This window comes from Megalopta genalis, unplaced genomic scaffold, assembly GCF_051020955.1.
Source record: "Megalopta genalis isolate 19385.01 unplaced genomic scaffold, iyMegGena1_principal scaffold0066, whole genome shotgun sequence".
Taxonomy (NCBI): domain Eukaryota; kingdom Metazoa; phylum Arthropoda; class Insecta; order Hymenoptera; family Halictidae; genus Megalopta; species Megalopta genalis.
Window position 1 is genome coordinate 558,038 of NW_027476135.1, and position 26,290 is coordinate 584,327.

The 26,290-nt window shown below is 34.5% G+C and overlaps 1 protein-coding gene across 1 annotated transcript; it reads right to left on the bottom strand.

The window, feature by feature from the left end:
* Positions 1-48: 48 nt before the first annotated feature.
* LOC143261747 (uncharacterized) lies at positions 49-15,068 on the bottom strand. The gene is made up of 3 exons (XM_076527973.1): positions 14,973-15,068; positions 13,173-13,865; positions 49-112 (listed from the first exon to the last, which is right to left on the bottom strand). Exons 1-3 carry the CDS (start codon positions 14,978-14,980, stop codon positions 49-51), a joined length of 765 nt encoding a protein of 254 aa, XP_076384088.1. The 5' UTR covers positions 14,981-15,068.
* Between the last annotated feature and the right edge of the window lie 11,222 nt (positions 15,069-26,290).

The following is a 26,290-nucleotide window of genomic DNA, read 5'->3' on the forward strand; positions in this document are numbered from 1 at the left end:
AGAGTCTACGACCTCCTCGGAAACTACGTAAACCCTCGCACCCTAAATTCACCCTTCTAGTAACTGATGCCTTAAACATACCGCACTCAACCCTTGCACGCATATTGGGAAGCTAATTTACGACACATTTAGTCAATTAATTTTTCTAAGAACGAAGAAATATCTTGGAATAGTTTAGACCGTAGTCTTTCTACCCCTAATTCACCCTTTCGGCAATCAACATTTGAAGCTTCAACCCTCAATCCCCCGATTTATATTAAAAGGGAAGTACAACATGAACTTACATAATAAAGATATGTAAGTATCTGCGAGCTTCCGAAAATTATGTGAATTTTCCACCCCAAAATTCGTCCCTACTGTAAATTAGATGTACAACACCGCCCCGCAACCAGCTGATTTACATTAAAAAGAGGAGAACCCAGCCGAAATTTACATGACATAAATAATATTAGTATCAACAAACTTTCCAAAATAATACAAACTGCCAACTTTGCACCCCAAACTCACCCCTTTGGGTAACTTGTGTACAAGAGGGGAACCTCGAACCCTTGCTTACAGAATACGTGTAGACAAGAAAATATTATCAGAGCGCAGGGAGTGTCTTAGAATAATCTTAACTGTCAATTTTGCACCTCAAAATCACCCTTTCAATAGTTGATATCTTTATCATCAAGCCTCGGCGCCCTGATTCAGAAAATAAAGGAAAGCTAACTTAAATTTATTTAACGTATTTAATAGAAATGTATTAGCAAACCTGGTCTAAGTCGATTTTATAAAAATACGTCGGCATGCAGAAATATTCCGGAATGATTGTAAATGTTCACTTTGCCCACGATCAATCGGTCATTAACCCTCGACCATTCCATTCACATCGAAAAGGGAAGCCGGACCTTTATTGACTGAAATCAGCATTCGTGAATATTTCACAGTAATTTAAAATACTCACCTTACACCCCAAATTTACTTCAGCAGTAACTAATACACGTCAGTCATTAACCCTGGACCTTTAAATTTATAAGGAAATGGAGTTCTAGCTTAAATCTATTGACAAAAATAAATCAATACTCATCAATATTTCGAAATTATTTTAAATATTAACTATGCACTCCGAATTCACCCCTTCAGTAATTATCACCTTGGTCAACAACCCTTAATTTACATTAGAAAGAAAATCTAGCCAAAATCTATTTATTGAATACATAGGAGCATGTAGACATAAGCAGAAGTGTAACTTAATATTTAAATTAAAATTAAAAAAATTAAAATTTTGAGATTTAAATAATTGAAACTTTGTAATACAAATTCAATTCTTTAGTAATTGATATATTGGAACTCAAGTTCCAACCCTTTAATTTACATTATCCTAAATTTATTCACTAAGTATACATATGTATATCAGCGCAAATAGTATTCTAAATCTTTTCGTCCCTCTCTAAAACCCAAATGAAAAATAACATTTTATTTGCATAATAAATATTTTTTTTATCATTTGCAATAATAAATAAATAATTTGTCGAATTATTTGAATGATTTTTTAATGAAATAAAAAATTTTATTATTACTAGCAATATAAAATATCAATTCAATTTGCAATCTTTTTTTTTCACTACACCCCGAACCCTCCATTTCATACGCCATCCACCAAGCTCCATAAAAACCCGTCCACCTAACCTAAACCTTCGACCCTAAAATCCGCAAGAAAAAAAATCGTGACCACTTCCGTCTGCGAGAAATCTTTGCTATCGATGGGCGAACGACTTTTCCAACGGAATTTTTCGGGGACCGAGCGATCTCAGCGACTCTGCGAGATATCTGGAAGCGGCTTACGCAAAAGATCGGCATCGTTCGTTGCCCGGAGCACGAAGGCCAGGAAAATATTTTTCTGGCGTCGATTTTCACGGTCGGGGCACGATCCTCCAATTCATTTCACTGGGTTAGGTCGCGGAGGCTTGAGACTGCATTCTTCCAGTTCACCCACCTCCCCATTTTTTCGTCGACGAAATAAGGGACCCGATAGGAGCCGCGCCAGAAATGGCGGTTAGAGTGTGCGATGGGATCGGCGAGAGTGTGGAGGGGAGAATTTTTGTATTCCGACGTTTGCACGTTCCTTCGACAGATGACACCCGACGCCACACGTCGCACTTTTCGCTCAAAGAGTTGGCCACAATCCACAACTTCGTGCGACTTTTATGAAAATCGGTGTTTTCATGTTTTCGAGGTTTCCTGAATTTGAATGCGCTGTCGATACGAAATGCGACACCAGACGCTATCGACGTACACAAGCATTGTTTCGAACTTATTTTTCGTAGATGTTAATTTTAGTTGAACATTTTATTTTGAACACTTCATTTTAAACATATTGGTTGTGAATACTTTATTTTACACATTTTAGTTGAACATTTTATTTTAAGCATGTTTATCGAACAGTTTGTTTGAACATTTTATTCTAAACATTTTAGTTGTACATTTTACTTTATATATTTTCATTGACCAAGTACTTATTTTTTGTGGATGTCAATATTTTTCTATTTTAGCTACAATATTTGCCTACGATTTTTTACTACAATTATATGATTGGAATATAAAATTTCATACGACGATCTTCGTGTTAAGTAATTTTTGTATTTAATTGTGATAAAAATGTTTACTTAACCAATTTTTTTTAAATAATATTATAGGTCACGTAGTACAAATATATTGTCTAAAGTAGTAATAAAGAATATTATCAGTTATGAACAATATGATTATAGACAATGTAATAAGAAAAACATAATCAATTATAAATATTGTTTAAATTATTGTTACATATGTATTGTTAACTAGGGATATGTCTTTTTCTATCGCTCCATTGTGTGGTTTTCGTATGTACAACAGATCCGACGTCCATTTTTTCGGTTTTTTTTCGTAATCCGCTTGATATTTGTATCTGAAAAAAAGATACTACTCCTGAGGACTACTCCTGTTTCCAGCACACTTTTATACAACACTCTGTATATTGTTACCGATATTCTTGTAGAGCATCGAAAGACAAATGCAACGAGTATAATGAATATATACAGTGACTCGCATTAATATTCGGACACGATATTGATACAAGAACAATTGCTCCTTTTTATTGTTTATGATAGTATTATTGAATCAATTGTTTTCTCATACAAAGTAAGTAGAAACATAAATTTTGTTTATTTATTGCACATGTTCTTTTGTATAATAAGCGATGAACAAGATTGTGAGGAAATTTAACGTCACAAAAATATTCGGACAGTGAATGAATTACATTAATTTTATATAAAATGAAAATCTTTTTAATCACGTTATCATAATATTAATATTTTGTCGGTTGACCCTTTTGTTTTATTACTTCATGTAATCGCTTGGGCATGTTACAGATGACTTTATTTAAATAATCCGACGAAATTCGTTTCCATTCGTCTAACAAACGTTGTTTTATCTTTGTTGTTGTCTTTGTAAGTATTGTACGAATTTTGTGGTCCAGTTGATCCCATAAATTTTTAATTGGATTTAAATCAGGCGATTGAGGAGAAGGATGCAGTACTTTTGGACAATTGTTTAACAAATATTCCTGTACAATTCTGACCTTGTGTTTAGGATCACTGTCCTAATAAAACTTAAAACTGTACGTACACCCATATTTATAACACTTGTAATTAAATTTTCTTTAAAAAATGTCCAAATATTTCATTTTATCCATAATACCATCGATAAAAACTAGTTCACCTATACCTACGGACTGTCCGATTATTTTTGTGACGTTAAATTTCGTCACTATCTTGTTTATCGCTTATTATACAAAAGGACATGTGCAATAAATAAACAAAATTTATGTTTCTACTTACTTTAAGGAGTGCTTTATTATATGAGAAAACAATTGATTCAATAATATTGTTGCGAATTACTGCATTTCTTTCGCGTCGCGGCATTTTATTTACAATAAAGTACATAAACTATAATACAACTCAATTCAATTATGTTTGAGATCTTTGGACCGCTCGACGGTCCGATCCCGACTCTTCGATTGTCCGTTGATAACACACCTCCGTGGCAACCCCTCTCTTCTATTATTCTTTAAGGAGGTGTTCACAACAGGGCTGTTTCACATTACAGCCACTTGATTTGGACAAGTCGCCGTAACAATATTATCATAAACATTAAAAAAGAGATATAATTCTTGTAACAATATCGTGTCCGAAACATTAAGTAATCAACTTTCAAACGCAAACATATCGAGGTTAAACAATCGAAAGTATTCAATCATTATACTTGTTGGATTCGTTTCTTCGCCCTTCATCAAAACACGTACGATTCTATTTAAAATTAAACGAAAATAATTTATCAAAAATATTTAAGTTCCTCTGCTTTCAGACGCTACTATCTCAGGATTAAATGACCACAATACTACTCGTCTTATCATGCTCTTGTTACGAGCCGAGGGCCAGGCAGTTTGGGTGGCCGGAGGTTGCATGTAATTGGAATTTTTGGATGAGGTGCGTAGACCAGCCGATGTTTATTTCGACACGGGTAGCTACCTTTAAAATTAGGATAAGGTGTTTGGAGAAATTGATATTAGGGTTAGAAAAGAAATAAAGATATACCTCGAGCGGTTAAGATATATCTTGGTGGGTTATACCAACTACTGGTTTGAAACAGGAGGTGGAAATGATTAAACTTGAAACCAAAGAAAACTGGTAAAAACTAAATTATTACGCGTTGGGTTTTACAACTGTAAGTAAGTTTTCGCGGAAGAAGAATTGAAACTCGATGTTACTAATGTTTCCGCGTCGACGAATGACTCGAAACTAGCCCAATTCCCGGTCGCGTTTGGGCCCTTTATATAGTCAGTTTTTCTGTGGAAAAATGGTAGTGGGGATGATCCTATGTGGTCCGACTCCAGAAATGTTCGTCGTCGTACTCTCTCGGAGGTACTCGACTCGCGATATACAAATGAATCCCCGGCTGGCTGGCGCCAGCCTGGCGTATGCCTTCAGGAGGGAATATAAAAAATTCGTGGGAAGATTCTCCGTACGTTACACTCTAAAAGGCTCTTGAAAGCAAGCTACGAAATTCTTTTATTTCCGAATACCATAATCTGCGAAGCTTCAGAAAATCGGGTCTGCTTTATTCTACGTCCACCGAGATGGATATCCGGCGATCGTAATCCGCCGTTCGCAGAAGTCAGGAGACCAGAAACATAAAAACAACCGTGTCGCTGAAATTTCGCAACTCCATGTATCGGATTAACCGTCGGAAGACGGTTTCGATGGTCGCGGGCAACGTCTTACGACCGTTAGTCTATACGTACTCCGAATATCGCTTTCCGTCAAATTTTTTTTTTTGGGGGGGGGGATAGTACTGCTATGCTCCATAAGGTACGGAAGAAAGCGGTGGAGGGGGACGGAACTAAAGGAAACCAGAAATCCTGCTGGATGATTGGCTTCTATCTTCAGTACGATCGGGTCGCGCCGTTTATTTACAACACAGAGGCAACCTTTAGCGAACACCAACGACGACCCCCCACCCCACCCCGATCCAGCACCTAAAGGTGTCGGTGATGCAGCCAGGTAGTGTTTGCACTCGTGGTTGGAGTGGCGAAAGCGACGATTCGTTACCGGGAAACACGCGAGTGTCGATCGAGTTTTCCTTCTTCGGTTTCGGCGGCGCTGTTGGTGCGGCGAGTTTATTGGAAATTTGTGGCGACGGCGGGGAATATCAATTTTGGTGGGACGTGACTGGGAACAGGTTTTTGGCAGCGTTAAAAGGAACGCATTGAAATTGCGTATCGCTTCTAACGGTTAAGATTCGAATTAAAAAATGCGATCAATTAGGAAGAATATTATTTTTGGTTTATGGACCGTCGAGGTCATTTCAACCCGTGGCGTTTGGATCATTGCTTAACACGTTCGCCCGCAGCATAAAGAACGTCATATTAATGTTCTGAATATAATTATTTAAAATTATAGCACATAGCATGATATTTAGAGAATTGATGCCTTCACTTTGGCGGCATTTTCATCATGTCGCGTAAGATGATACAATGTATTTAATGCAATAAATACAATAAATATAACTATGCTGATAGCGAACGTAACATAATTTAATTACTCAGCTTTTGGCAATTATGTAAAATACTAGAAATAGTATTTAATGTATTACATTATATTATATATAATGTACAGTTTTTAGTATGATATACAGTATAAATGTATTTAATTATACTATATAATACACGATATAATAATTTAGTATAATATACAGTATAATATATATATATATTTATATACCATATATATATATTATACTGTATATTATACTAAATTATTATATTGTATATTATATAGTATAATTATATATATATATATATATATATATATATACATAATTATAATTATATATTATAAAATATAAAAAATGTTAATTTAATAATATTTTATTAATTATATATATATATATATTTATATATAAAATATATATAATTAATAATATTATCAAATTTACATTTTTTATATTTTTTTATTGCTGCAGCATTTAATACATTATTACCGTATTAAATTATGCATTAACCTAATAAGAATGGTTTAGTACGATTACATTGTGTATAATGTTATTGATCCTGGAATTCCTAATAAATTAAACATTATTTAAAATCATGGAAATTTGAGTTCCTCGTTGTATTATTCAAATATTTTAATGATGCAACAATCTAGTTATCGTTATTTATGCGATAGTAATTATTGATATCTAAATTCCTCATAAATGTGATATCAATAAATAATCATTGTACGTCATATAACAAACATTGTTAAAAAGAACAATATGAGACAATTTTAAACAATATCATATGAAAATATAACATTGAGCATCATATATCCCATAAATTTAATATAAAATTCGTATCGATGTTATTATAATTCCGTTCAATATTATTGGAGCTTTAATACCTGAACAAAAAATATTATTTAATAGCATGAGAGTTGAAGTTCTGTACAAAAAATATTATTAAATTATTATTATATATGTTAGTATATATATTAAAATATTATATTCTCGAACTTAAAATTCATATTATCCTAACATTAATTAGTGTCGTTAAAATTCAAATTGCTGTTAAATTGACATAAACTAATATGATGAGAGGTATTATTGTTTCCTGTTGTCGAAATATAAATTTCTTATAAGCTAATATTGATTTCGTGAGAGACTGGATGTGGTTTGTGGTGAGTGGACGGTGACAAGGTGACTATGTACATATAATATTATACGATATTGGCTGTAATGTAATTAGAACTCGCCATTTGTGATTGTGATTGGAGTATGATGAATATTGTAATGCGACTGTAATTACATGCTATTAGGAGAAGATGATTGATTAAAACCATCAACCCAATTATATGTATATTAAATATAGAAAATAGTATAATACACACACAATAATTTTTTTTTTGTTAAGTTACACAATTTTGCTTCGTGTAATGTTTAAAAGTGTAAAATGATGATAACGATAATTTTATCATTTATAATATTGTTTGTTATATTCCCCGCCTATTTTATATCTTCTACACTTTCTAAAATTTTTGGTATTTCTATATTTGATCATTGGTAATTAGTTATTAATTTTATTTGTCATTTATATTAGTACTACCACGATTTACAGCGGGTATTTTTTATAGTTTTCCCCCAGTTTACATATCTTACAATTTTTAAATTTCTAGTACTTGTATATTTGACTATTGCATTTTCTGTAGACTCTATATTTTTCGTAATCACAACTTACACCGGTCTTTTTTTATAGTTTTCCCCTATTTTGCATCTTTCATAATTTTTAAATTTTTAGTTCTTGTGTATTTGACTATTCCATTTACGTAGTTTCTATATTTTAGTGTTTCTATATTCGCCAGTTGCATTTTAGTGGTTTCTATGGCTTTAGTATTTCTATATTTGATTATTACATTCGTGCAGTTTTTATATTTTTAATATTTCTTTATTTATTACGTATGCTCTATTTATATTGTTTATACATATAGCCAAATATAAAAATACTAAAATGTAGAAGCTACATGAATTCAAAAATTCAGTAAATTTTATATTTGTTGTATATTAATAATCTATATTATAATATAATAATATAATAAATATAATATATATATATAGTAATATATAATAAATAGTATCCATATTTGAATATATCTACATTTGATTACTGAATTTATATAGTTTCTACATTTTACTATCTTTATATTTGATTATTGTATTTCGTCAAGTTTCTAATATTTCTATCATTTTCTTCTTAATTGTATTTTGCATGTATCGGAATTCTGCCATGTATTACAACGATTCTTACAATCATTGAGCTTCTGCTGTGATTTTTTAATGTATAGTATTTCTACAGTCGACGACATTTATCATTTGATGGATCGTGCGAAATCATTCGGCTCGAATTCACATTTAACTAAACTCGAATAGCGGAATTATGTTTGATGCGAGATTTTCGCGGAAAATTTTGCGAAACTCTCAACGGTATTGATCGACGAGAAAGAGAATGATCGACTTTCGAGTTCACGTCGTATTTGTTGCATAGGGGATTATGGATTTGATGGATTGATAATGAGCCAGCTATCAGCGCAAGGATTATTTCGTACTGGTTTCGTGAATGTTTGATAAGCTTCGATTAGGCCACTGATTTTACATGTCTATATAAAATATACATTTGTTGTTGTAATAATCTCTGTGCAATTCGTCAGGAGAAATTCATTATCGAACGTATTCTCCTTTTAATAATTGGGAACCATTTTAATGAAATTTGTTCATAATAATTATTATTATTATTATTATTTCCTCTGCAGTTCGATGAAAATTAACGAGAGAAAATCACCTTCTATAAACAAATACAACCGCGTATTATTCTTACGATTATTTCATCATTCATTTAAATTGAATTTATGTGTAATGATAATTAAATATTACATTGGTTGAAGTTACGTGAAAATCAAGAACAGAAAACATTTTCCATAAATAAATATATTTATTTTAATTATAATATTTATTTTAGTTACGAACTTATATGAAATAATTATTAAAACCTATTTTCAAAGAAGTTTCATGAAGATCGTGGAGAATAAAATCATTAGTAATAAATGGATATGTACACGTACATTTTTGTTAAAGATTGTCTCAATGTTTATTTAATTTTCAAATCATTCATAATTGATAATTATTTCATTGGTAATTAAGTAGAAATCTTCAGAATTAAAGTTTTCTTGTACATATATACATAAATATAAAGTTAAAAAAATTGTGTCTAAAAATATAGCAGTAATTTTCTTTCGAAAAGAAAACTTTCGAAATCATAATTAATATTGCTTGGTCATCTCTCGGCTCGCTAATGTGCTTCAATAATCAAACACAGCTATAATTCCGAAGAGTTCCATGCCATAATTATCACGTTCGAAAATTCAATTATTGTATAATATGAGAATCAATTCTATTTAGTATTTCACGAAACCGAAATATGGATGTATATAAATTCCATAATTGATATACAAGGAAATTCATTTATTTAATAACGAGAAAGCTACGTATTTAGTGTATCACGAATGAAAACAATAATTGAAACAATTTTTAATTAGTTATATAATATTTTCGGGATTATTTTTATTAAAATTGTATAATTGATATAACTGCGGAATCGAATGATGCGAGAGAAGTGAAAATCAATGTATTCAATGATCGGCTGATGATTGAGAAGTGAGAGGCGATTGAGATTGTTATTTACATATGTCGAGAATATAGTGCGTGAAATTAGCGTAAATATTCGCGTGCATATTTTAATTTTTTGTACAATCAATTGACAATATAAATTGATGAAATTTGATTATCAACAGTATACAACAACTCTGAAAATTCTTCGACATTTTGCTTTTATTGAAATTCCTTAATAACATATCATTTAATATCATCGAAATTCAAATTGCTGTAAATTTTCGCATTAGCATTGCTGAAATTAAAATTCGTATTAATCTAACATTAACTGGTGTCGTTCAAATTGTAATTGCTATAAAATTAACATAAGCTATGTGGTCTGGCTAGAACTTACTATTGTTATAATTTATATTATTTACCATTATAAATTGATAAAATATGATTATCAACAATGTTGAACAATATAAAATTCTTATGATATTTCAATTTTTATTTTAAATTTCGTTCGAAGAATCGCTGTTCCTGTCAACAACCAAACTTCGTCTGAGGAATAATTACCCTTCCACAAAATTCAACTATTCCGATCCCTTCATTATAAAGTTTTTAATATTCGTATAGCCTCGGGCTATTTATAAATTCCTCGGAGAAAAAATTTTACAGATTCTCCGACGTAATTAACCCCTTGAAATACGATTTCTTTCATTGTCATGTTGATTAGCATACTCTGTCGTTAATAAATTCTACACGAGACAGAAAATTTATATTTGTTACATTATATGACTGCATTGTTTTAAATGACAACATATTCAATTTTTATTGTAACATATTTTTGAACATTTAGTACATATCGAATATATATCATTCGAGCAAGGAGGGGATAGTTTTACCCTTAAAAATATAAACGAAGGAAAGAAATTCAATTTTTTAATATCTTTAAATTTTTATCTTAAATTTTTTTAATATCTGGTGCAATTTTAAAAATATGGAAGTTCTATCTCAAAGAAAATAAAAAGGGGTGCAAAATCTAATTTTCGCTGGAAGTAATTTCTTAATATCCAATAAAATTGTAGAAATAATTATGCAGAGAGGGAAACATCTACAAGATACCACATTCATTCAGGGGGTAGTTTCGTACTACGAAAAATAAAAAGGGATGAAACATTTAATTTTCACTGCAAATATTTTATTAATATACGATAAAATTTTAGAAATAAACATGGAGATAGGTAATATCTAGACATCGTTATTAAGGCGGTAGTTTCACCCTGAAGAAAGTAAGGAAGGCATGAAAAATTTAATTTATGTTATAAACAGCTTTTTAATGTCATGAGAATTTTGATAACATATACAAAAATAGGGTAACATCTACATATCGCAATTAAAAAGGGGCTGTTCCGCTCTAAAAGAAAATAGGTAAAGGGGATAAAAAGTTCAAATTTTATTATACGCATTATTTTAATACCTGATAAATTTGCAAAATATACAAGAAAATGGGATAACATCAGGATGTCGTTGTTAAAGGGGCAGTTTCACCGTGCAGAAAATAAAAAGGGGATGAAAATTTTTTGTTCAGGAGCAATTAAAATTATGAAATAAAATTGTCCGACATTCATAATTTCGACATAAAAATCATCGAAAAATCGTAAATTATCCGTCGCGACGCGTGCTCACGAGCCAGAATCAGCGTAATCGTTTAACTCCTGCGAAATTTGCCCTAATCGCGATCATCTGAAGCTGTAGTGACTCCGTGTCATTGTTACAAGTGCGCCAACGATATTTCACCAAATTCTGATTCGCTGGATCAACCGAAACTTGCTGGACCAATTGAATTTCGGCGGCCGGGGGTGGCCAGCCGCCTTCGTAAAGGTCGCGCGAACATGATAATCACATTTCCGACTCAGCGCGAATATTTTTGGCTCTACGCACGGCCGGCACTATACCATAAATCGCACGAAACGAAAAATGGTTCGATGGAACTCGAGCGATAAGCGAAAATGAAACTTTGTTGGTCATTTTTCAAATTCGCGTGCTTCTGATAAGTTCGAAACGTTTCTCCGGCGTATGAAATCACCGTGATTCTGTGGAACGAAGTATTCCCTTTCCAACGAATCCAAGAACGTTGATCTGCGATACTTTGTTGCAAATTTATAGCAGTTTTGAAAAAAAGTATACAAGATTAATGTGATTTCTGAGGTCGTGGAATTCTAGGCGAACATTTTTCGAAATTCAGAATACCATAACTTCGTTAAAAAATATCGTAGGGTGGTGTTTTTCTACTCATTTTAGAAGTCCAATTTCCCAGTTTCGTAGCATCTTAATTCTCCTGTTTTATAAATTTTATTTCGTTAATACCCTGCACTGTAAATAAAAATGGTTCCGTCCTGTCGATTTCTCATATTCGCATAGATCTGAGTGGTTCAAAAAATTGTTTGGCAAACGCAATCACAATTATTTTAACGAACGAAGTCTCCCCTTTCGAATGAGCCCGAAAGTATTGATCTATGATTTTTGTTTGCCATCGTATAGCACCTTGGATTCTCTTCCGAATGAAATTCTGAAATTCAAAATACCGTAACTTTGTTAACAAAAAAAACTGTAGAATGGTGTTCTTAGATACATTTCAAAGGGTGAAATCTTCGCTTTCGCGCCGTTTGGATTATTTAGTATTAGTGCCCGATCGCGAGTGCCTGATCTCCGTTCCTTCATGAAGTGGCTGAAACGACGAGAAACCTGGCAGAAAAGTATAAATTTCATTGTTTTGTTTCTACACTTTTCATTGATAAGTGTTACATCGACGAGATTGCATAGCGAATATATTTTAGCCAATTGGTGTTATTTCAATCATTTCGATGATAATTTTAATGACAATAATTTCAAGGATAATAATTTCAAAGATAATAATTTCGAGAATTATATTTCCAAAGACAACAATTTCGGAGACAACACTTTCTAGAATAACAATTACAAAGATAGTAATTTCTAGGATAACAATTTCAAAAATAATAATTTCTAGAATAATTTCTGGGATAATTTCGAAGGTAATAATTTCGAAGATAGTAATTTCGAAGATAATGATTTCGAAGATATCAATGTCGAAGATAACAATTTTGAAGATAACAATTTCGAAAATGATAATTTCAGAATTAATAATTTCAAAGATGATAATTTCGAAGATAATAATTGACAATTTCGGTCGAAATTATAGAAATCCTGTTAAATACAAGCAAATACTAAATAAAATATAATTTTCTTGACATTGCGATATCTTCTGAACCGTCGATTAGTTCTTTATTTTCTTGGCTACAACAGTGAAGTCACGATGCTCCTTCCCTATTCTCTTGCGGAACGATACGTCACTATAACGAAAGCCCCTGTAATTAATCCTTTCCAAGACCTTTAAGCGGCACCTCCTCGCGATGATCTGCGCGTAATTGGAAGTCATGATTGCAGTCACTAACTTCGGTATGCTCAGAAAATTATGGATCACGCTATTAATTCCAGTGTCAGATATCGGTACTTTCACTTGCTGTCCATTATTCAGCGCATTGGCAACCTCCACGGACACGGACACTAAGCCCTCGCCAATTTTTCGCTGCTGCATCTCCGGCAGCGTAGCCAGGAACATCAACTCCATAATACAATCAATATTATAATATTTGAATAAATTTATCTTGCTGTGTATAGCAATCAGAAAATCTACGTAGCCCCTGGCCCGGTGATGTACGCAATTATCCTTGAATCTTTCAAGCCAACTCTTTTGGCAAGGTCGCCAGAGGACCGGGCGATGTCGACGAAACGGTGGGCGCCCACACGGACGTCGCGGGTTAGTTACAGGATCTCTCGGCATCGGATGATCTCTCAATATCTTAATTTTATTGAGAACAACACCAACAACTTCCCCAGTCTTGACGTCGACTGCAACAATGCTGACACCGTCTTTAGCAATTTCCACACAGAGCTCCTCGAGCGCTCTGACGCTACAAGGCGCCGATATCAGATTTACGGCTTTGCAGATGCTCTCGTTGGGGAAAAAGCTTTTCCTTATTACTTGTAATGCTCCCTCCAAAGTATCCTCCGTCAGAGACTCGAACTCGATTTCTCCACCTTCTATGGAGCCCCACTCAATGCAGGATTCAGTATTAGTTCTGGAACTGAACGAAAAGAAACAATTAATTAGTATGCACGTAATATTAAACGGTATATTAAACGACGGAAGCTTTAATCGAATCAAGTTTCCAGAAACGTTTGGAGATACAGTAATGTCTCCCTAACTGACGCTCGGATTACGCACAGAAATGGACAATCTGGGAAGAGGAGACACGATTACTCGAGCCTCGCGGCTCGTTTTTATAGTTATCGGTGAATCGACAACTTTGTAGACGACTCGTTTTTATAAGCGAATAGATTGGAAATATCTATACGCCAGGATTAAACACATTTTTCCGTTCCGAAAAACTTGCAATTTCTCGATCCATCCGTTTCGAATGGCACGATGTTTCAATGCGCATACTTCTAAATTCATAATTTCGAAATTATCTGGTTTCTGTAGTTTCTGATTTTTAAGATTCCAATTCCAATTCAAATCAAATTGACGGTTTTTAAATTCTCTGATTTATAAATTTACAATTTCGAAGTCAGCTGATTTCTATATGATCAAATTTTTAAGATTTCAATTTCTAAATTCTTTGATTTATAAATTCACGATTTTTCAGTTTTCTGAAATTTTAATTGTTATCAACTGGTTTCTAAATGTTCTAGTTCTTACCGTTTCGATTTCTGAATTGTTTGATTTCTGCATTTACGCTTTTTAAGATTTCCGACTCTTAAATTTACAAATTTTTAAATCATCTGCTTCCCAAATTTTCTAAATCTTATCATTTTAATTTCTAAATTCTTTGATTTACAAATTCACGATTTTTAAGTTCTCCGATTTCTATATATATAAATGTACATTTTTTAAATTATCTAGTATTTAAATTTTCTAATTTTCAAGATTTCAATTTACAAATTTGAATAATCGTATCTCCTCTTCCCGACTTGTCCATCTTCGTGCACTATCCGAGCGTCAATTAGGGAGAATTCTCCGTATCCGGCCAAAATAGGGGTTGACTCATATCTCGATGAAAAATATATTTTATTTATAAATATTTAAATTCGTAAAAATAAATTGTCTTTCTTATACCCGACACACGGAAAACATTAGTCAAAACAAGTGACTGAAGAATGTTCGCGGAAGAATATAGCAAAAATGTACGTACCATTCCATTTTAGTTCACTAAGAAATTCTCACTATACTTCACTGGGAAAATTAACTGAGAAAATTCGCCGAGGTCTTCGCACTGATCACTGCTGCACTGATCACAGAATGAGTGTTTCCGTTGACATCGGCAGGGTATTTATACTGTCCTTGCTAAAGGACAGAACGTCCTAATCAGCAAAGACGAACAATGACAAAAGGATACTACCCGAAAAAAAATGCGCCAGGTATGAAAACGTCTCCCGTGGAAAACCATTAGCCACCGCGGCCGGCTATCAGGTAAGCACATGTACCTGCGATGACCGGTCGTGTCATACGGATTTTACAAGGATCGGTTCGTTCGGTTAAATTAAAAGAAAAAGAACAGCGGCGGATTAGGCCGAGCTAGTGCAAATGAGTCAATTGAAGGAACCATTGTAAACAGGCTCGCACCGAGCCTTGATGAAAATTATGATTTGCAAGGGAAAGCAGAACCTACGGGGACTAATTAGGGCCTGGTTATTTACAGTACCTTTGTTATTGGATATATTTACAGGGTGAAGTTATCGAAAACATGTTCCTACAAAAGTTGTTTAGCATGAAAGGGGGCATTCGATGGTATGAAGAATTTTCCTGCAGGTATAGTGATGCGGGAGATATCCAAGTGGAATTAATGTTTTCAAATGTCATCTTTGTATAGCGATGCCGAGAGATCTGTTACATACGAAAAATATAAGGATATGAAACAGTTATTACATTATGTAACGCCTGTGCATCATGACTATTTCAAAACACCGCCACATAAAGAGAGTAAATAAATAATAACAATATCTTATTTTAAGTTTAACAATATATAAATATATTTAACGTTCAAAATAAGAAACGAGACTCCTATTTTATTTATTGTAATTATTAATAAACAAAATTATATGGATTAATAGAAAATATATTTCGAATGATATTTAAAATTTCATAATTGAAATTAAATGATTATTACAATTGACTAATTATGAAAATGATGTAAGTCCATTTAAAGCCAGCAAACATGTATTACTTTGGTTAAATTACATATTGATAAATTAGTAGTATTTTATTTTTTTATACATAATATAACAGCTGTCTGTTGAAACGAACAACGTGATATTATTTCATGTAGTAAAATGATATAAATGCAATGCATATGCGACAAATGAACGCAAGTCGCTAGCTGAAATCTACACATGCATTCGACTGTGCACTAGCAAAAGTCCAGAAAAGCTGTTATTGAAATTAATTTCTCAATGCCATAAATAAAGTTTTTATTTTCAAATAAAACTTTTTTTAATAATCGCTCTATTTGTCATAGCGTGTCATAGCGTATTAGGGATTTCAATTTTGTATCGCGCCTCGGGCACCAGTACGCATTAATCCGCCAATGCTTGGGAGGGCTCTTTATTTCGCCCTTGCTGAAGAACAGAGAACTCGTATTCGTCAAGGACGAACAATGCCGGCGAAAAAGATGCCGGGCGTGAAAATGCCTCGCGAATACAACCCTTGGTCGCCGAGACCGGCCATCAGCTATATGTATACAGTGAGTCCCACTGACATTCGAACACTTCTCAAGGCGCAATTTTAACTTTTTTAAAATTAGAGTAGACGATTTGAATTTTTTTTTAGATCATAGAGGGACCTGTATAATACACAATGTTACAATTTTGCTATTACATGCTTGGAATGACAAAACAAAGTAAAAGTCTCTCGTTGTTTAACTTTCTTATCTGAGGAAGCTATTTTTGATCAATTTTAGGCTAATTTTGCCGATTTTGCCGATTTTTCGAACTTCGAGATATTTAACTAATGAATGTTTAATAAAATATTTATAAATAATTTCAATATATATCATTAGTTAATTATATTTATTAATAATGATAAAATCTATAAATTTCGAATACTTCTTTTGAAATATGAAGGTTAATTATTTAAAAATAAAAAAGGATGTTTATATTATGAAATCTAACGAAAATGTAAAAAATGCGTCTTGTTGATCTCGGTAAGTTATACGCATGCTGAAAATTTCATTGAAATCGTTTAACGCAATGGTAAGTTACAAACGTTAAAAGATTGTAAAAATTGCAAATTTCTCATACTTATTGATCAAAAGTGTAAAAGGTCGGAACAAAACTGCGATTTTTGCGATCATTAATTATTTACAGCTCGTACGAAGGTCAACCGATTTCAGTGAAATTTTTAACATGTACATAACTTATCATTATCTAAATAATAAATGTATAATTATAATTATTAATGTTATATAAATAATAAATTAAATTTTTCAAAATAAAAAAAACACTATTTTCAAAATTAACCATTGAGAAACGATTAAGATTTCCGAATGATTCAATTTGTATTGCGCTTGTCCTCCCGATGATGAATTGTAGACAATATCGATCTATCCGTGGGAAGCAGTATTTTCGTGAAAACGTTATTCTCCCTTATACATTTTAGTATTTTACAGTATTATATATCGCCCGCAGTCGTTTGCCAAAAGTAGAGTCGGTGGCGAGTTTTCGTCGAGTCCCTCATTTCTTTCTGCTTCCTACGAGACAAAACGCTTTTCTGATTTATTACCTGCTACGGTTAATCCTTGGCATCCGCAGATATTTTCGATGTAACGATCAGACGCAACCATAAATTCGGGTCTACTCACGCGAAAACGGACACCGTTCGGAGTACTGTTTCGGATTTTGTTTAAATGTGACTACGTTGTAGCTTCTAGCGACTTCGAACATATTTCACAAAATCTTAAAAATTTTCTAAATTTCCCCTTTGACAGGCCCGTGAAACAAAGTCGGACGTTAAGTTAATTATAATAATAAAATGGAATTTATAATAAAATGAAATATAATAATATAATAATTTTACCGAAAACGATTTCTAAAATGCCATTTTTTAAATAATTTATTAACACTTATTGGACAAAATTAAATTGTATTTAACAAAATTATTGAATTAAATTAACGAAAATTGTTTATAGTTATATAATTATTATTATTATTGAAAATTAAATCATTTAATTAAAGAAAATTATTCGAATGCTTTAGTTGCTAATTTAAAAAATCGTCAACTTCTCATGTTGTTTCGAAAATCTTTAAAAAATTAGTGTTTTCCTCAAGGTTGTTATTATCATTAAATATATTTTGCTACGTATTTTCCTAGAATTAAACAGTTTAAACAAACATCAGATATTAATGATTATAAAATTGAATACCCGGAACAATTTTTAGTAAGTTACTCCAACTCGAAAAATTTTTCTATAAAAAAAGGTCAGAGTCTCGTGTTTTTTTCCAAAAAATTCTTAAAAATTGCTTAAAAATTAGTATTAAGCTCAATGTTGTCGTGGACAAGAAATATTAATATTTTCTTGCAAACGTAAAAATACGCTCGCTCCAGATAAAAAATTGTTTAAACAATCACTTCATACAATTATAAAATTGATCACCCGTGATGCTCGTCGAGCCATTGCTGCATCAAAAAACCGTACTAAAAACCATACAACATAAAAAGAACATTAAATACATAAACAACAATCGACGAATAAAACCTGGGAAATCGAAGAACGGACTAAAAATTCTACGAAAACGTTAAAATTTTCTAAAAGAAAGATACGTGGCGATCATATTTCACGGCATATTCTGGCCGCATGACGTACCGCCAAATTTCTAGAAGAATTCATGTTCGTCCCGGTGCGCGCATCAACCAAAAAACTAATCTCGTTTCGAATGGAATCGAGCGAATTGTTTCACGTCGGGGAGAATGATTCTCGGCTGGCGGGGCGCGATGAATTTAAAGTTGATTTCGCATAAAATGCGCACAGGGTATCGCGAGAGAGCTGCCCTACTGTCCCATTATTTCCCGGCGGCCATATTGGTTTCATGGGGGTCCACGGGGGTCCATGGGAGCTAGCGGGAAATCGTAAAATCGGTGACGATCGGCCGGCCGCGGCCGGTTCGGTATCAGTGTTTCTATTACGCTCCTGTCCCGGTGTCTTTCGCGGAATCACGTTATTTTAACAGCGACAGTGGGACAAAAGACTGTATCGAACGGTCCTCTCGATTTGTGCACGCGTGCGTGCTGCGCATCGTGGGAAATCTCGTCGTTAAGCGAATAGGTTCGCATCGATGCCGGAAATACAGACGCGACCCGCGTCGTAACCTACCGTTATCTCGATGGACCCTTAAATTATTCGGTTGATTGCTGTTGCCGCACCGCGGACGCGCTGGAACCCCGTTCGAATTTCCCGCCAATCGGCCGTGATCGCCGCGATGGGCGCGCAGAGCTCCAAGAGGTGAGCGGAACCACCCGCTCGAGGACACTTATTAGGCCGCGGTCACGCTTCCGGCCGTGATGATAACCGACGATGAATTTTATCTCGTAGATTCCGATTTCATTTACACGTCGCGAGACGATCTTTTCTCGATCTCGTTGTCGGTTCTTCGAAGATTTCAGTTTGAAACTCCAATTGCTGGGAGATGAGTTTCTTTTTCAGCAGACAAATTATCGCGTTTGAGAATTTTTCCCGGTGTAACTTGTGACGCTAGAGGCACGAATTTTTCGTAGAACGATTCTGTAGACTCTCGCGATCGTAACCGTATATTTTTTTACTATATCATGGAGCAATAAACATTTTTAAATGACGCTCGAAGAATGCCAGACACCGCTGACGTACGATTGATTATAAAAACTAACCCTTTGCACTCGAATGGCGACTCCGAGGCGCCAACAAAATTTACCGTACCGCTACCAATATTTTAGGGCATCGTTGGTCAGAATTAAAATTTTTCGTTGAAGATGGTCTCAATTTTTATTTCATTTTCAATTAATTAATAATTGATGATTATTTCATTGAAAATTCCATAGAAATCTTTAGAATACAAATTTTATTTTACATATAAATAAATATAAATTTGAAATGATTATGTCTAAAAATATAGCAGCAATTTTCTTCCAAAAAGAATGCTTTCGTGTCCTTGCGGCTCGCTTTTATAGCTGGTGACGATCGTTAACTATAAAAACGAGCCGCAAAGCTCGAATAATTGTATCTCTTCTTCCCAAATTGTCCATTTTTGTTTCTAAGCTGAGCATCAATTAAGGAGAATTTACTGTACCTATTACGGAACGCTTTTCAGAGGGTATAATATTATCATCGATTTTACGACGATTAAAAATGTTATTGTTGAATATTTATACTACTGTTCGATGAATTGATGTTTGTAGATAAGATTATACATTTTGGAATATTTATTTAATACTAGATTTTTAGACAAAAAACAGCTGTTTTAAATGAGTTTATAAAAGTAACAATAAGACGTTTATTCTGATTCTCAACAAGTGTTATTGTAACATTTGCCGTAATCGTAAATTAAAAAATTGGTGACACGCCATTTTAACGGGTTCCGTAAATCTAATGTTAATTTGAATAAAAAATAGTCGGAATAATGCGGTATAAAAAGTTTCAGAAATAAGTGTTTTATTCCAAAAAATTAAGGTCACCTTCATTTTCTTAAATTGCATCTTATATCTTTTACTTCATATCATTGTAGCTTGTGCCAAGACGAATCCAACGATATGTTACATCATGTCCTACGGACAACCTTGACGCACAAAAAATGCGATCAACGAAGTGATATGTTGTCATTGAAAACTGTGTTACGTCAAGGTCATCCGAAGGTCGTGGTATAACAGGTCATCGAATTCGTCTTGTGCAACTTAAAAAAAAATGAAAGTGACCTTGATTTCTTTACGTAAAATATTTCTTTCCGAAGCTTTTTATATCGCAATCCGTAGCCGGCTAAAAACCGAGTAACATTTGTTCGAAACGTTTATTTGTTAGACCGCCGGAGATGCTGGAAAAAATCGTGGCAAAGGTTACGTGGAACACCCTGTACACGCTGAAAATTTCATTGAAATCGGTCGATTGAAATTGGCTATAAAACGGTTCCAAGTGGGAAGACAGCCTAAGTCCTCCCCCAGCATCGCCGCGAATCCCGTGGACGTCGCGTCATAAAATAATTAACAGGCGCACCCGGTTCGGATGGCTCGTCAACTTGCAAAAAGTCCTCTATTAGTGCCCGGTACGCGGCTGAATTTTTCAAATCGGCGCGCCGCTCGGAAACGGTTCCTCACAGGAGAATCCATCCGATAAAGCCGCGCCGGTGTGCATAAGCGATCAATGATTCAGCGACGCTTTAACCCTGATAGATTTTTCATACGGCCCCCGTAAAAAGCTAAGCTGACCGACCATCAGGAGATTAGAACCTCGAGAATCCTCTTCCTATAACCCCCGGGATTCTTCTCGTCTCTTATGGAGAGGGGGGGAGGAACGGCTGCCGAGTCAAACGGGGGGTTGAACGTAGCCAGATACTAATTCTAGGTGGAAAAACCGATATCGCGCTCGCGCGTGGATGGGCCATCGATCGCAAATGGCCGGCCGTCATTCGAAACTCTTTAACAATCGTTCCCGGGAGAGGATCGCGGATGATAGATCGCCGGGTGCTCGGTCTTTGCCGGCTGACAGCGGTCCTACGGTGCTATCTGCTCGATTCCGAAGAGCCTCTCCGTCGCTTTCCGAGGCCAGACAGCCGTGACGCGTTATGAGCCAGACTGGTGACACCGCGGTTTTATGGATTGAGATCGAACATCTCGATCTAGGGACCGCGCTCTTATTGAGAGATTGTGTCGCGTGGGCGTTACGTCCTTAGACCGTATATACATGTATAGTAGTGTCTCTCTTCCTGGCGCGACTTAAGTATGCCACTTCTGACACCGAGATATTGCGCGACCCTGTAATTTATCGATTTTCTCGCTATGCGAGTCGGTGAACACGTGTGCTGCGGCACGCGCCCCGGCTCCTTTGACTCGAATTCCCGGAAGACAGCTCATAATACAATGACATAGATTTTTTTTAATTTTAACATTTTAATACTGATTTTTTTTTAACATATTGCTGATGGATTTCTGATTCAAATGAGACCAAACGTGATATAGTTTGGACAGATATTTCTGTTGCCAATAGAATCAAAGACGATAGACGTTGCGCGTAATGCGCTGCCAAGATGCACGTGGTGTGCGATGGTGAAAAGTTTAGGCAATGATGTTTATTTGATTCTCCCAAAAAATTCAAATTTGTCGCTTTAAATGCTATTTTCCGATGGTTTGGTACAATCGATCAGATGCAAATTGGTGCGCTGCTGTCACAGTTTTCGCAGGTACGAAGGGTGGTCAGAGAGTTCGCGATCGCTGGTACCACCCTGGCTATGGCAATCGGGATGCGTCGCGTAGTCACCGGGTACACCTAAAATACTAAAACTTTCACCTTTTCACAATAAAATAATTTCGTTCTTTCGGATCTTCTTCCTGAATACGGAAGGAAACCGAAACAGATTTCCAGTCTTGCAATGAGACTGAACAACATTTATTTACTTGATACTTAATCTGTAATTCATTTTATTTTAGTAAATTACGTAATAAATAAAATACGTCGTTATAACAAGGTGGTGTTTTTCCTCTATTTTCTAATAACAAATAATGTAAAAAAAAACATTAATTTGTAAATAATTCATATTCAAATTGGCTGCAAATTTTTACCATTGTATATGAATACGTATGTACTTACTTATTTAATTTATCCTTGCTCAAAAGATATAATTTTAATGCCTCCATAAGGTGTTGTATGTAAGGTGGTTCTCTTTTACTGTAAGATGTCAATAACTTAAGGGCCGCATGTAATTTATTGTGGTTGTTTGGTTCATTTTGCAGTTCTGTTTTTTCGTTTTCGTTCCTTCTTTCTTCCTCCTCACAGTCTAATAAAAATTGTGTGGCATGTATCAGGGTGCATTGCTATCCTGTAATTGCACTCATTATCTCTGGCCAATCAGGTTCAAACTCTCCCATGTGTGATTGAATTGAAGGGCCAGCAGGATTATTATTATGTAGCAGTTTATTCCATGCATTTTTTATGTTCTTTGTTGTAACTTTGAACCACGAATCCGATAAAATGTCAATACAGGTTTTTAATGTGTAATCGTCATAAAATTCATTTATTCCTTGATCATATGTTAAAACAAGTCGCAAAAGCTTGTGCCGGAAAATTCTTTTTATTTTTCCTATGATCCCTTGATCCATTGGTTCCAGGACAAATGCTGTATTAGATGGTAAATATATAATTTTAAAATCTTCCTCTTCTTGTAGCGAAATTTTGTAGGCTTCGCAATCATTTAACATCATTTTACTTTCTCCGATATTTGTTTTTCCTCCTGATATTGTTTTACTGATGGTTTGAAATGGTTTTCAAATCAATCTGAAAATAACGTTCTACCCATCCGTGCATTTGACTGCGATTTAAAAATTACAGGTAATGAAAGTACATGTTTCAAAGCTCTTAGCTTTTTATATTTATAAATTACAATAGGCATAATGCTATGTGTGCCTAACGCATTTGCACATACGCCAATTGTAATTCTATCTTTCTTCGCCCCATGTCCACTAAGACTTTTTGTTGAATGACACAATGACACAAGAAACGAAGAATAGAAATTGATTGATCAGTGACGCGATGAAAGGGGATGTAAAAGTGACGTAGCACGCAGTGCCGCAGGTAGCAAGAAAGCCTGGACGGGCGACCGAAGCGGTGCGTGCTAATGACCCTATTATAAAAAATGCTGCCGATGAGGCGTGCATTACTCGAAAATGCAGAAATGACTTTATTGCCGGAAAGAAGACGGCTCGAAAAAATCATCAACTTAGAAACTACAATTGTTCCGCGTTAAAAGTATTACAGAAGCTATCTATATTAATAAAGCATACGCGACTCGACCGATCGACCCAACACCGTCGGGACATAAGCATACAATAGATTCCGAAAATTACCAATAGTAAAATTAACAATAGTATCTAATTATCCGAAAAGCCGTTATTTCCTGCCTGTAAGGTAATGAAAGTACATGTTTCAAAGCTCTTAGGTTTTTATATTTATAAATTACAATAGGCATAATCTTATGTGTGCCTAACGCATTTGCACATAAGCCAATTGTAATTCTATCTTTTTTCGCCTCATGTCCATTAAGACTTGTTGTTCCGCGTTAAAAGTATATAGAAGCTATCGATAGTAATAAAGCATACGCGGCTCGAACGCTCGACCCAACACCGTCCCTACCATACAATAGATTCCGAAAATTATCAAACGACTCCATCTGTACTGCAAGCGTCTTTCCACAAACAAATAAGCGACCGTAATAATAGTATCTAATTATACCGAAAAGCCGTTATTTCCTGCCTGTAATATTTCCTTCAACGCTGCCTACATCTGGTCGCCAAAATTCTCTCACCGTCACGTATTCCCCTTACCTTCTGCACAACACCAATTACCCAATTACCCACTTTTTCCCCAGTCTTATTACCTGCGCCACGGTCAACCTTCGAGACGCGCGGATTCTTCGTGAGATTCACTCGCAGGTACGATTCATACCTGCAAGTGACTGTTACTTCGGGGCGGTCACCTTTTTGTTTTTCCTATGATCCCTTGATCCATTGGTTCCAGATCAGATACTGTATTAGGTGATAAATATATAAATATATAATATAAATATATCAAAACGACTGCCTCTCTTTCTAGATCCGGAAAACTTGAAAAAACATTGAATCCGAGTGTCTCATTGAAAACTTCACGCCCCTAACGAATCTTCTTAAAAAACAAAACAGACAACGAACGGATAAATACTAACCAGACATCAACGCGTAAAAAATTTGGTTAAGACTCCGTCGATGGTCTCACCATCAACTCAATTCATTCTAAGCCAAGTACAGTTAGTCACCCTAGCGTTAAAAATTGTTATGTTATGTTAAAATATAGTGTTATTGATATCAGCCAATGTTAAAACCATTCTTTATCAACTTACCATCCGTATCACTCGAAAGAGTCATAGGAAATCGCGCAGACTCGGTGTCATACACGATTTAATCGGAGACTTACGACCTCCGTAGATCTAACAGTTCACTGTTCGACCTCGCCGGGAACGTTCTTCTCTAGCCAGTATTCTTGTTGGAAGTGCTTTCCATACAAGTCCACCTTCGTCCATATTGTAAACATTTTCCAAACTTATATTTTCTTCCTCTACCATCTTTTCAAAATCGATTATAAAAGCATTTGATGCATCCTGATCAACACTAGCTTTCTCCCTGTCTATGTTTGATAAGCGTATGCCATGTTGTCTCTTAATCTTGTTAACCACCCATGACTCGCTTTAAATCCCGAATATGACGGAAAATTTTCTCTTAATTCCGCCACCTTGTCTAATATAAGAGCATCGGTTATACGGTCTCCTAGTATCCCTCTTTGTACGAACCATGATAATAATTTTTTATTTAGTATATCGTAATAATGTAGCTTTACTATTTTTCTTCGCTGAAGTTCGCGTTTATTTTCGTTTCCAAGCGCATTCATTTTTGTAGCATCATGTGAATGCGTTGAATTGTTCTAATGCCAATGCCATAATTTTTTCCAATATTTTTAATTGACAGACCTGTTTCTCGAAGATCTTTCAAAGCGTAAAAGCGTTGCTGCACGTTTAATGACGTATATTTTTATGTCGATGCCATAATATTAATAGTAAAGCTATGTGTATGTAATTTAGAGTGTAAAACGATTTTAAAAAACGATATTAATTGTCACAATTTATATATCACTAATTACACTGTCCGACAAGATTGTGACACTCCCTGAACAAGAATCCGAAAACCGAATTGCTCCATCACCCTCAGTTTTTTAAATAAACGAACTTTTGTAAGAACCCAAAATTTTCGACGAAAATGAGGTATTGCATGAAAAGTAAAAACGTTAGAAAGTTCTAATTAGTGTTAAAAGATAGAGGAGAGTTTCCCGAATATAATGGCATGCAATTTATTAATTGTTTTTGGTCCTAAATAACAATAAATTAATGTGAAAATTTAAAAAAGTGTCGACGTGAGCAGTTTCTGCGCAATATTTTTGTATTTTTACGAAAAGTTTTTTGTTCGGCACGAAAACTCTACCCAGGATCGGATTCTGTAGACATTTCTGAAGAAGAAACGGCCCGGTAAAAGCGTCGGAACGATATACATTTCGAGTAGATCGAGAAAATGTTCGACGGCAACATGTACACGACGTTTTGCCGCCATGAGCTTCGCTGCTCGCTTCTCTCTGTCTGACAGGGCCGAAACTACGCGTAATCGACACCGATGGAGAGATCCAATGGGGCATCCACTTTTCGTAAATAATATTTGAACTTTGTTTAGTACTTCAATGTTCTGTTTTTTTTTACATATTTC

Excerpts from the sequence above, each read along its gene's own strand:
- LOC143261747 (XM_076527973.1), bottom strand. Across the intron at positions 113-13,172 it reads AATTTTCTGAGCATACCGAA|CTTCCCAATATGCGTGCAAG; the intron begins GTTAGTGACTGC and ends GTCGTAAATTAG.